General features: G+C 40.2%; 1 protein-coding gene across 1 annotated transcript in view; it reads right to left on the bottom strand.

Moving 5' to 3' along the window:
- RBL1 (RB transcriptional corepressor like 1) overlaps nucleotides 1-12,899 on the bottom strand; it is a 61,057-nt gene extending 48,158 nt beyond the window's left edge. The window contains 3 exon segments of the mRNA XM_030309650.1: nucleotides 373-573; nucleotides 7,936-8,069; nucleotides 12,566-12,899. Of these exon segments, the coding sequence (XP_030165510.1) occupies nucleotides 373-573; nucleotides 7,936-8,069; nucleotides 12,566-12,721 (491 nt within the window). The 5' untranslated portion in view covers nucleotides 12,722-12,899.
- Between the last annotated feature and the right edge of the window lie 617 nt (nucleotides 12,900-13,516).

Raw genomic sequence — 13,516 nt, 5'->3', positions numbered from 1 at the left:
TAATTATAAATGGGTTTTAAAAAATTTTTTTTTCCACAAATGGATTCTTATGGTAAAAAGCAGACTTTAAAAATGCAAATTTCCGGGGCGCCTGGGTGGCGCAGTCGGTTAAGCGTCCGACTTCAGCCAGGTCACGATCTCGCGGTCCGCGAGTTCGAGCCCCGCGTCGGGCTCTGGGCTGATGGCTCGGAGCCTGGAGCCTGTTTCCGATTCTGTGTCTCCCTCTCTCTGCCCCTCCCCCGTTCATGCTCTGTCTCTCTCTGTCCCAAAAATAAATAAACGTTGAAAAAAAAAAAATTAAAAAAAAAAAATGCAAATTTCCTAAGCTTTATGTTTTTTTAATATCAATTATATAACGATTAAGGTTCTCACCTCTGCTTCCTGCTTCGTGGTAACCTCGGTAGCTCTTCATATGGATTTTGAAATATATCTAAAAAAATTGGCTCAAATTTTTTGAAAATTACAGTAGACACCTCAAAATTTCTTTCTAGCCTTTCTATACGTTCACGAAATTCTTGTGGCAGGTTTGACATGTCCATCCACTTCTTCATTTTATTAAAAAACTGTATTAAGCTAAACAAATTAAAAAAAAAGCAACTTTAAAAGGAGTCCATACAATGGACAAGTTAACATTTTATTTACGCCTACAAATCTTTATTTAAAAACCTAAATTTATAAAAAAAACAAACAAACAAAAAAAAAACAACCAAAAAAATCTCGCTCCCAAGTGCTATGAAATTACTCTGACTCCCAGAATCACTATAGGAATGTAGATTTTGAATTACGGTCATTACATCAATGTCTTCTAAGCAAGGGGCAATGACACCTACCTACTTCTTTTATTCCCTACAGCACCTAGACAGTAATTTGTATATACATTACAGAGTAAATACCAACAGATTGTTGAGTTCACAAAATTTGTTTGAGGACAGACATAATCTCCCAAGTAGTGGATTCTGGAAGTTGATCACAAAGCACCAGACAGCTACAGTTTAGGAATAAAATTCAAGTGTTCGTGTTCCAATGTGTGGTTCTACCACCAAATATAAACGAAGAAGGTAGTACATATCCAGAAAATCACTTAATGATTATTACTCCACCTTTCTGGCTTATTCAATTATGGGTACATTTTTTATGTCCCCATGTTAGTATGGTCTTAGATTGAAAATATGTAGTGCTAAAGTCCATTTAAGTGTCTAGCACTATATACACAATACTTTTTTTATAAAGATTTTAAAAGTAATCTCTTCACCCAACGTGGGGCTTGAACTCACAACCCCAGGATCAAGAGTTGCATGCTTTACTGACTGAGCCACCCAGGGGCCCCTGGAATGATACTTTAAAACAATTTTTTTTTAAATGCTATTTAGCTTTTTGAGAGACAGAGACAGAGAGCGAATGGGGGAGAGGCAGAGAGAGAGGGAGACACAGAATCTGAAGCAGGCTTCAGGCTCTGAGTTGCCAGCACAGAGACCAATGCAGGGCTCGAACCCACAAACCGTGAGACCATGACCTGAAGCTAAGTCCGATGCTCAACTGACTGAACCACCCAGATGCCCCTGGAATGATACTTAAAAAAAAAAAAAAAAAAAAAAAAAGTTGATAGAAGACATCATCAGCTAATTGTCCACAGGTACTCAAACTCCAGATATGCTGACTGAAATCTGAGACTCTAAGAGTCTTTTTACAAATTTTTTTTTTTACTCTTTATTTTTGAGAGAGAGAGAGAGAGATACAGAGTGTGAGTGGGAGAGGGGCAGAGAGAGAGGGAGACACTGAATCTGAAGCAGGCTCCAGGCTCTGAGCTGTTAGCACAGAGCCCAACTGGGGCTCAAACCCACGAACCGTGAGATCATGACCTGAGCCGAAGTTGGACGCTTAAGCGACTGACTCTTGATCTCAGCTCAGGTCATGATCTCATGGTTTGTGAGTCTGAGCCCCGTGTCAGGCTCTGTGCTGACAGCTTGGAATCTGCTTGTGATTCTCTCTCTCCCTCTCTCTCAGCCTTTCCTTGGCTTTCTCTCTCTGTCTCTCAAAATTAAATAAATATTTTAAAAAAGATTATAAACTAGGGGCACTTGTACCCCAATGTTCATAGCAGCACTCTCAACAATAGCCAAATTATGGAAAGAGCCTAAATGTCCATCAACTGATGAATGGATAAAGAAATTGTGGTTTATATACACAATGGAATACTACGTGGCAATGAGAAAAAATGAAATATGGCCTTTTGTAGCAACGTGGATGGAACTGGAGAATGTGATGCTAAGTGAAATAAGCCATACAGAGAAAGACAGATACCATATGGTTTCACTCTTATGTGGATCCTGAGAAACTTAACAGGAACCCATGGGGGAGGGGAAGGAAAAAAAAAAAAAAAAAAAAAAAAAAAGGACGTTAGAGTGGGAGAGAGCCAAAGCATAAGAGACTGTTAAAAACTGAGAACAAACTGAGGGTTGATGGGGGGTGGGAGGGAGGGGAGAGTGGGTGATGGGTATTGAGTAGGGCACCTTTTGGGATGAGCACTGGGTGTTGAATGGAAACCAATTTGTCAATAAATTTCATATATAAAAAAAAAATAAAAAAAAAATAAAAAAGATTATAAACAATAGCCAAAAACATTATTGCCAGGTTGCTAAATATTTATTTGGGCTGACAGATTATAGTCTCTTGTAGGAGACTTTGTTTGGGGAGGCAGGGATGCTCAGCATGTGAAATCCTTTCCTTTGTTTGAGGAATTCCCCAATTTTGAGTCTTGCCATCTGCTAGATAGATCACCTTCATTGGAAGTTAGGGTGAAGGCATAAAACCTGAGGTCTTTTATATATGTTTGGGATTTTGAATATGGAGCTGGTGGCGCAGAGAACACAACAACTGATTAATTCTTACAATCAATTAGCTCTTAGGGGCAAATACAGTCGCAATGTCCAGGGATGGTACTGATGATCATGCAAGTCATGTCCTTGTTAGATAAATTTTTGTGATATGCTTTTCGCTATAGCCAGGCTCCTTTTGTTCCTGGACGTTTTCCAAGTCTATTTTTTCAAGTCATTCTAAAGACTTTGTCAGCTATTCAATATCGTTTCAGTAAATTTCTCTTCTCCTTAAGTTAGCCAAAGTTGGTAGTTGGTATCTGTTTTTTTATAAACAAGGGGCTTGACTAACACATCCCCATATAAATCCACTGTATTTACTGTTACCCCCAAAATGGCTGTTCTATTGTGGAACAAAGTACATCAAATGTTTGAAAACAAAACAAAAAAAAAACCTTACAGCATTGTTATTACTTAAACTAGGATTATGATTTTTAAAACTAAAATAAGAAGCAAAGTAAACTTGACAGCTTTCAAAACTATCCTGTTCATTGGGATTCTGTTGTAAAGAAAACATTATTCCAAAAAGCACATGAAAAGAAACTCCACATCACTGGCCATCAGGGAAATACAAGATACCATTTCATGCCTACTAGAATGCCATAATAAAAAAGACAAATAATAACAAGTATTGGCAAGCGTAGTGGTAAAACGGAACCCTCAAGCTCTGCTGGTGGGAATGTAAACTCGTGCACTTTGGAGAACAATCTTGACAGTTTCTCAAAAGGTTAAACATAGAATTCCCATATGATCCAACAATTTCATTCATACATATACACCACCCCCCAAATGAATATATGTCTCCAAAAGTTGTACACAACTGTTCATAGCAGCATTATTCATAATAGCCAAAAGGTACAAAGAACTCAAGTATCCATCAACTAATAAGTGGATAAACACAATGTGATATATCCATGCAATGTAAATATTATTCAGACATAAAAAGGAATGAAGTGCTGATACATGCCAAGGGCTAGGAGGAGGGAGAAGAAGGAAGTTGTTTAATTGTTACAGAGTTTCAATTTGGGAAACTGAAAAAGTTCTGGAGACGGATAGTGGTGATGGTTGCACAATGTAAATGTATTTAATGCCACCGAACTATATTCACTTAAAATTGGTTACGTGGTAAATTTTGTTATGTAGATTTTACCACACACACACACACCCTAAAACAAATATAGAGTAGGGATGGTAAACATGGGGCATATGTCCCAATAGCAGCACACTACTGAATTTTACTGGCACTCAAAAAATAAAAAAGAAATTATTGTGTAAAAAGTTAACATCATCAATGTTCCAATTAAAATTATGAAAAAAAAATTTTCATGAACTAAATATTCATTCAGGTTCTATTATAACATGAAAATAATGAATGAACGTCATCTTGATTTAAATCGCAAGTTATTGAAAAACTTGTGAAAAATGTGGAAAAATTACTTCTCAATACTTAATACAATAAGATGCAGACAAAATAAAATAAAAATTCAAATTATATAACAGTAACTATTTTTTAATATTACACTTAACAGCCAAATAAATTTTTAGTTGGAACTCATTTTAAGTTGAAAGTTGCTTTGGGGGCGCCTGGGTGGCACAGTCGGTTAAGCGTCCGACTTCAGCCAGGTCACGATCTCGAGGTCCGTGAGTTCGAGCCCCGCGTCGGGCTCTGGGCTGATGGCTCGGAGCCTGGAGCCTGTTTCCGATTCTGTGTCTCCCTCTCTCTCTGCCCCTCCCCCGTTCATGCTCTGTCTCTCTCTGTCCCAAAAATAAATAAAAACGTTGAAAAAAAAATTAAAAAAAAAAGAAAGTTGCTTTGGTTAAGTTTTTTCACAAACTGAGGCTGAATATATAAATACAGTTCAAAACAAACATACTAATATTTGTGGGTGGATGCATATGTAATACAGCATGGACTTGGGAGGCTCCGCCACTTACTAGGAGTATAACCTTTGGGAAGTAATTTAAGTTCTTGGTGACTTGGTTTCCTTATCTGTAAAATGAGATTCATTTCATGGGATTAACTGTGAGGATTAACTGAATAAAAAAATACAAACCCTTAGTATATAGTAAGTGCCTACCATACAGGTAATTTCTCAATAAAAATTTTCTAGTTTTACATGTACATCTAGAATCTAAATTTGCACAGTATTTTGCAGTATGATTTATGAGCAATATTTGATGAGAATAATCAGGGGCACCTGGGTGGCTCAGTTGGTTAAATGTCTGACTCTTGGCTTTGGCTCAGGTCATGATCTCATGGTTCGTGGGACCAAGCCCCATGTAGGGCTCTGTGCACAGCCTACTTGGGATTCTCTCCCCCATGACCAAAATAAATAAACATTAAAAAAAAAAAAAAGATTTAATCATTTAAAATTATCCTTAAAGTTCAAATTGTGAAAATAGCCCAAATTATTATAAATCAATGTAAATAATAACATCACTTGTAATTCTTTTTTATTTGTCTGAACATGATGAAGCTGGTCTATGCTCTTTTAGTAGTTCAGAATCTGACACCTGAAAAAATTTATATCAGGGGCACCTGGGTGGCTCAGTTGGTTGAGTGCCCGATTTTGGCTCAGGTCATGATCTCAAGTTTGGTTGGTTCAAGCCCCACACTGGGCTTTGTGCTGACAGGCTTTGCCTGCTTTGAATTCTCTATCTCCCTCTCTCTCTGCCCCTCCCCTGCTCACTCTCTCTCAAAAATAAACATTAAAAAAAAATTTTGTTTTTAATTTATATCAATCTACATTTAAAAAACTAGTATCTTTTGACCCTTCACTACATTTTTAGAAATTTAGCGGAAATACATTTTCAAAATGATGTTAAGCTGTGTATTATCACAAAGAACTGGATACAACCTAAATGGTCATTGATAAGGGGTTGGCTAACTATATGAAACATCCTTACACCCTAAATCCTAGAGTAAGGAAGAGCTACTTATGGTGATATGGAAGGATTACCAGAATATTAAGAAAAGCAACTGCAAAACAATACGTATAGTAGGATCGCATTTATGTTTTAAAAAACAACCAAAACACTAAAAAACAGGCTTTTTTTTCTGTTTAATAATTTATTAACAGTAAATTGTTTAAGTGGTTAATTCTGGGGAATGAGGAAAAAAAAGAAAGAGGTATCTTTACATTTTTAAACTTTCTGTATTATTTGAAAATTTGTGAACCTTTTAAAAAATGATGGTAAAAGTATACATAACAGAAAACTTACCATTTTAACCATTTTTAAGTGTACATTAAATACATTCCCAACGTGCAACCATCACCACCATACATCTCCAGAATGTTTTCATTATTTGAAATTTTTACCATATACTTATACTGCTCTAAATTTTAAGTTCTTCTTTTTGGTTCAGTTTCCCCAACAACCTAATATTCTAAATATTTAAAAATTTTTATATGGTCAATAATGAGAAACACTGATAGAAAAGTCAGATTATTTTATATTACAATGAAGAGGGATATTCTGCTCAATTAAAAAAATTATGTGAATTCAATCTTAATTATACTTTCATTTTATTTTTATCACTAATGACAAAAATTGATACCTATTAAAGTTTTAAAAACTGCCTTCAGGGAAAAATTTTGTCTTTAATGTACTATTTTTCCACTTATGAAAACTAAAATTGTTCTGAGAAAAAAAAATTTTGGTTTTTAATTTAGCATGAATTGAAACCTAATTGCTCTCCCTGGATAGGTCTTTCAAAGTTTGTTTCTCTTCCATGCTGGAAACCCATGACAGCAAATTGACAACAACCTCAAGTAGTCTTGTCATGGGTAGAAAATCCCAGAAATTGAGAACACTACCACCTATATCTGGTTCACTCCATTTCTTTTGTTTTGTATCCAGGCAAATAGTTCCACATGATTAATACTAGAGCAAGTAAAAGCTATAGCTAAGACCTTCTGATTGCTTACCTGTTGCAAGGTAAAAAATACTAACTATACAGTAGAAAAACAAGACAACACCTTTAGCAGATAATCAAAATTAACATCACCAAAGAGAAGCAGGTGGATATCGTGCCTCCAGATGTAATATAGTGAAGACACAAAACTACTTATGTAGTTTTCTATCTGGGGATATGTAACTTGCTTCTAAGTATAAGAAAATATGAGACAAATCCAAAATGAGGAGTAATCTATTAAAAAGGGGGAGGTAATTGGGGTGCCTGGGTGGCTCCAGTTGGTTAAGCATCTAACTTCAGCTCAGGTCATGATCTCATAGTTCATGAGTTTGAGACCCACAACAGGCTCTGTGCTGACAGCTCCAAGCCTGGAGCCTACTCAGACCCTATGTCTCCCTCTCTCTCTGCCCCTCCCCTACTAGCACTTTGTCTTTCTCTCTCTCAAAAATAAACATTAAAAAAAAAATTTTTTTTAAAAGTGGGGGGTAAGGTGGTTGTGGACTATATTCTTGCTGTGGAAATATTCCTGATTAAAGGAAACTAAACAGACATGATAAGTGAATGCGGTAACTGATCCTAGATTGGAAATTGTTCTTTTAAAAAGCTGCTATAAAGACCATTATTGGATCAACTAATAAAACTAGAATAGAGATAATAGATTAAATTATTGTATCAATGTTAACTTTGCTGAAGTTGATAACTGTTGTAGTTATCTAAGTTTATACACTGAACTATTTAGGGACAAAGGGCTATAATGTATGTTACTTACTTTGAAATAGTTGAGGAAAAACTATTTGAGAAAGATCAAATGACAAAGCAAATGGAGTAAAATGTCAATAGCTGAATTTGGGTCAAGGGTATATTGTTGTTCTTTCTACTTTGCTTATTTTTGCAACTTTTCTGAAAGCTTGAAATTGTCTCCAAATTTAAAAAAAATTAATAAAAAAAGCTACAGATAAAAAATTTTTAGTACAGAGACCTCTGAAGTCAGAATTTGAGGAAAAGGGGCAATGGAATAATGTGAGAATTAGAAAAGGAGACCTATAGGATAACAAACTTAAAATGGAATAGAGTTAAACAGAAATTAAATTCTAAAGCTAAATTTAGGACTTATAAAACAGTGTTTGAAAAATCAAAGTGCTTTACCTTAATTTAGCTGAACGTAGTATTCTGGTAAGTGAAACACAATTTCCTTCCATGATACCCTTCCCAACAGTAGGAATAATGCTTTTGCGGCATGCAACATACAACGAACATGCCAACCAGTGTATAACTTCTCCCTGGCAGGCAAAAGACAAACAGTAAAATGGATGTATTATGTTAATATGCTTGAATTCTACAACCAAAAAAGATCTTGGAATTGTCTGATCTTACATTATGTATATAACAGGCCAAAGTGATGAAGATATTTGCCCAAGGTCACGAAGCTTAGTTTTGCAGTAATGGGTATAAAACTCCTTACATCAGTCCTGTGTAAGATGCTAAATCAGCATTAGTCTAAAAACAGATCTTTCATCTACACCCCAAATCTAATATTATCCAAAGAGTTCTCTTAAAATTTCTCAGCACTGGCTTTCTCAATTTTATAACACCGGTGAGTCATGGCCTTGAAGATGCTTAAGTTCCTCTCCACCATGTTAATTTTATGTTTCTTCTTTAACCAGTTTGGCAGAGAAAGGAAAGTACTGAGTAGAAAGATGGCCAGGGAGACACATAAAAAGTTCATATCTATCTCAAGCAACATAAAGGAGACTGTCATTTTTGCTAGGTAAAAATTTGGGGAATTATTTACCTAATCTTTAAAAAATTTTTTTATTTTAGGGGCGCCTGGGTGGCGCAGTCGGTTAAGCGTCCGACTTCAGCCAGGTCACGATCTCGCGATCCGTGAGTTCGAGCCCCGCGTCAGGCTCTGGGCTGATGGCTCAGAGCCTGGAGCCTGTTTCCGATTCTGTGTCTCCCTCTCTCTCTGCCCCTCCCCCGTTCATGCTCTGTCTCTCTCTGTCCCAAAAAAAATAAATAAACGTTGAAAAAAAAAAAATTTAAAAAATTTTTTTATTTTAGAGAAAAAGAGAGAGCATGAGCAGGGGAGTGGGGTAGAGGGAGAGAAGGAGGGCGAGAGGGAGAGGAGGAGGAAAGGAGAGAGGGAGGAGGAGGGAGAATCTGAAGATGTTCCACGCTCAGTGAAGAGCCTGACAAAGGGCTTGAAGCCACAACCCTGGGATCACAACCTGAGCCGAAATCAAGAGTCAGATGTTCAACTGACTCAGCCACCCGAGCACCCATATTTACCTGATCTTTAAAATAGTAATTTAGCCTATTTTAGCAGATATCTCAATTTATAATGCTATAAAAAAGATGACATTTGGTAATTCAACACTTAATTGTCTGCTTTAGACTTGAGATATCTCCCAAGTTAGAATCACTTTATTATTATTAATGTTTATCTACTTTTGAGAGAGAGAGAGACAGAGCCCGAATGGGAGAGGGGCAGAGACAGGGAGACACAGAATCTGATGCAGGCTCCAGGCTCTGCACTGTCAGCACAGAGCCTAATGAAGGGCTTGAACCCATGAACCATGAGATCATGACTCAAGCCAAAGTCAGATGCTCAACCGAGCCACCCAGGCATCCCTATTATTTTTTCTGAAGTTTATTTATTTTGAGAGAGAGAGTATGCATGCCAGTGGGGGAGGGGCAGAGAGAGGGAGAGAGAATCCCAAGCAGGCTTTGCATTGTCAGCGCAGAGCCTGACATAGGGCTTGATCCTACAAACAGTGTAAAATCATGATCTGAGCCAAGATCAAGAGTCAGACACTCGACTAAGTCACCCAGGTGCCCCTTAAAATCACTTTATAAGTTTACTACTGAACTATATATGGATTTTAAGGTTTAAGAATTAGACACAATACAGCACAACATATTACTGTTCCTATTTACTATTCTACAGATCCTCTTTAAGACTAGATTCTAGAAGGATAAAAACATGGAAAGATTTCTTGTAGTAATCCAAAAGGGGTGGACAGAAATGGGGTGGGCACCAATAGAGTTAAAGCCCAGTGTTACTACCTTAAAGTAGTGAGAAATCTTATTTGCTCAAGGTATTAAATGAGGCATGTAAGCTTAAGTTTGGATAATTTTAGAAGCCTTGATTAACCAATTATTTGGGAATAGCATCCAAATATTACAAGAGCCACTGGAGGGGCACCTGGGTAGCTCAGTCGGTGAAACATCTGACTTCATCTCAGGTCATGATCTTGTGCTTCGTGGGTTTGAGTCCCACATTGGGCTATGTGCTAACAGCTCAGAGCCTAAAGCCTGCTTCAGATTCTGTGTCTCCCCCTCTCTCTGCCCCTCCCCCAGTCACACATGCTCTCTCTCTCTCTCTCTTAAAAATAAACGTTAAAAAAAAAAGAGCCATTGGATACAGGTTACTAGATGAAAACACCATTGAGATAAAGAAAATAAGTACTGAAAGTTTTGCTTCTTTTTCCTAAAAAAAAAAAAAAAAAGAAAAAAGTCATCTTTATTATTTATTCTGATGCTAGACCTTAGAAATGCAATGATGGTTTCTGACCTCATGGAATTACAAATTTAGAGTTAAGAAAAGGAACAGAAAACCATGATCTATAATTGGTGAGACATGCTGTAAGAATTGAAGATAAAGTGTGAGAGACTACAGTATAATAACTGATGTTAAGTGGAGGTCAGAGAAGGATTCACAGAGGGAGACACCAAAATGTAAGAGGGAAAGGCAAAGGAGAAATGTAAGCAGGAAGTTGTTAGGCATACTGACAGGCAGGAAGCTGGGGACAGGGCTTCTTAACAACAGAGGGGCACTGGGTGACTCAATTGGTTAAGTGTCTGACTTAGGCTCAGGTCATGATCTCGAAGTTCACGTGTTCCAGCCCCACATCTCAGTCCCTCCAGCCCCACATCTTCAGAACCTCTGTCCCTCTCTCTCTCTGCCCCTCCCCTGCTTGCGTGCATGATCTCTCTCTTAAAAAATTTTTTTTAAAGATTGCCTTACAAAAACCAGTAGATCTATGAAAATACCTACTCTAAGAGTCTTTCACCAAAAACAAACAAAAGAGAAAAAAAAGGAGGGGCGGCTGGGTGGCTAAGTTGGTTGAGTGTCCAATTCTTGCTTCTGGGTGCAGGTCATGATCTCATGGTTGGTGGGATGGAGCCTGATTCCGGCTCTGCGCTGTAAGTGTGGAGCCTGCTTGGGATTCTCTCTCTGCCCCTCCCTGCTCGTCCTCTCTCTCAAATAGATAAGTTAATTTAAAAAATAAAAGAAGAGAAAGAATATAAAAGACTCTGGACAGAATAAACCCTCACCAAATCTTAATTCACAGATCTGTGCTCTCTAAATCAAACATTCAAGATGTCCTGATTAACTTCCCCTAACTGGAGATTTAGTTCTTCAATTTGCCTGTTGGTGAGTGGGAAAAGTTTCCAGGCAGAGGGTGTGGCATGAAGAAAGTACACAAGTGGGAAGAAACTTGGCATGTTCAAGAATCTGAAAGAGGTGTCCGGTTTAATGCCCTGACCAGTTTGCACAGTAAATGCTTATTCAACGACCAAAAGAGGACTTGGGATGTCGGAAACACTTTCTTGGGCTTTTAGAAATTAGTTTGTTTTCACTGAGTGGCCATAATTCATAATCTCCCTTTCTTATTCTTCCTTCAGCTTTCCAGTCATGCCACTCATGGATGCAGGTCACTGTCCTTTATCCAGTCTACAATAGTCCTACTGTAGAGACATACGAAGAGTGTCTCCCAGGTATTTTTCCCTCATATACAGACACACATACTCAATTTCAAATATCCAACTATATGCTTCTGAACCTACCAATTAATTATTTCACTGGGTGGTGAGTCGGTGGAGCACTGTGTGTGTGTGTGTGTGTGTGTGTGTGTGTGTGTCTAGACCCCTTGGATCATGAAACAAAACCTCTGAATTTAAATATAATGAAATACACTCCGCCGCAATGCCATCTCTCCACTGCATTCCTTGTCTGGATTCCTATAATAATTAGCAGAACGACCCTGAGGAAGACCCTTCTCTGGGCCTTGATTTTATTACCTGGAAAGCAGGTATAATTCGGCCCTGCCATATTCACAGGGCGGTGGGGGAGGACTCAATGCAATAATGGTTGGGAAGAAATAAATGATGGTTTACACTTATTTTATCCAGAACCAGGCACTGTGCTAAGCATCAGGATACGGACACAGGAGCAAGCTGGGGCTGAGAGCCTTTCCTCAAAGCGAGTACCCCACACTTCCGCCCGGACGAGGCCAAAGGGTGGAGGCCAAAGCTTAAGCCCTTTCGTGGAATGGCGATCCCAGGTCGGGTTCCCAGGGTCGTGGTGAGAACTAAGTGAGATAACAGATTTAAAGAGCTGGGCAGTGGTGTAGGCACTAACTTCACTTTAGCTTTTACCATTATGGCATTTGGTTTTTTAACACATTTACGGGCACTATCATGACGTCTGCGGCGCTCGACGGGGCGGAGGGAAGCTGGTCTGGAGTCTAGGGGACCCCCGAGTGACGTGTGACCCTCCGCTCCTCTTCCGGACTTCGGTTTCCCGCCTCAGAAAGAAAACGGATAGATTGGTCTACACCCGCCCTTCTAGCTTCGCACTCCTCTGCTCCCGGCTGGGCAGCGACCCTTCCCGGCGGGGAAACTCCCACCGCCCCACAGGGTGGGGTAGGGGCGGGGCGAGGGTGGGGCCTGGCAGGGGTCTGGTCCGGCCGCCCCACCTGCCGCCGCTCACCTCTAGGCTGTAGTTGCCCCGGATGGCGGTGAAGTCGTCCAGGGCTTCGGCCGCGCTCCCCTCGTCCAGGTTCAGCTCCTGGCACAGAGCCTGCAGCGCCTCCCCGGCGGCGGCCAGCACCGCCGCCCCCTCAGCGTGGGGCTCGTCCTCGAACATCCCCTCAGGCCCTGCGGGCGGCGCAGCCACGGCCCCCCGGCTCCTTTCTCGTTTTCTGGGCGCGCTACCCACAACCCCCTGCGCCAAAGCGCGCGAAAGTCGGTGACTTTAGCACGACGTCTCTCCGACAGTCTGCATCCGCGTTTCCCCTCAAAAAAGTCCGTTTCTCCTCCAGGGCACCCAGTGGCCTCTCTCTGGAGATGTGTGATAAGAAGATGGATCTCAATTCCTGGGGAAAAAAACAAAAACAAAAACACCCTGGGCGTGGTCTTTGTCGGGCTGCGAGGGGCACAGCCAGCGCAGCAAGTTGTTGCGGAGGGATCGGCAGTCGCGCGCAGAGGCTGCTGGGAATTGTAGTCCATATCCTGCCTTGACGGCCGCGGCGCTGCCCGGGTCTCGGCTGCTCTTCGGCTTCGACCGAGCTGTCTCTTGTGAGGTGGTCTCCTCGATCGTCTTCGGGAGAAGCTTCCTCTGTACCACTAACCCATGGGCGTGTGTTTTCTACTGCCTCGCCAAACTTCGTCTCAGACTTGCCCCTTGATAAGAGACCGAGGCACGAACTGAAAAAAGTGGTCTCGTGACAGCGGGAGGCCTCGGGATTCCTGTCTCCAGCGGCCAGTGAGTGGTCTGTTAGATGACTGAAGGACTGGAGAGGCAGGGATGTCAGGGAACTACTCCTTGTCTCTTCTCGGTTGCTAAACCAGGCTAGACCTGGGCTGAGAGAATTGCAGTAATCAATGACCCTGGGAACCGTCCTAGTCAAGACAGTCATTCCAGGCTTAGAAATGGCCTGAG

The sequence above is a fragment of the Lynx canadensis genome, chromosome A3, assembly GCF_007474595.2.
Source record: "Lynx canadensis isolate LIC74 chromosome A3, mLynCan4.pri.v2, whole genome shotgun sequence".
NCBI lineage: Eukaryota > Metazoa > Chordata > Mammalia > Carnivora > Felidae > Lynx > Lynx canadensis.
This window is presented reverse-complemented; position numbering and strand designations above follow the sequence as displayed.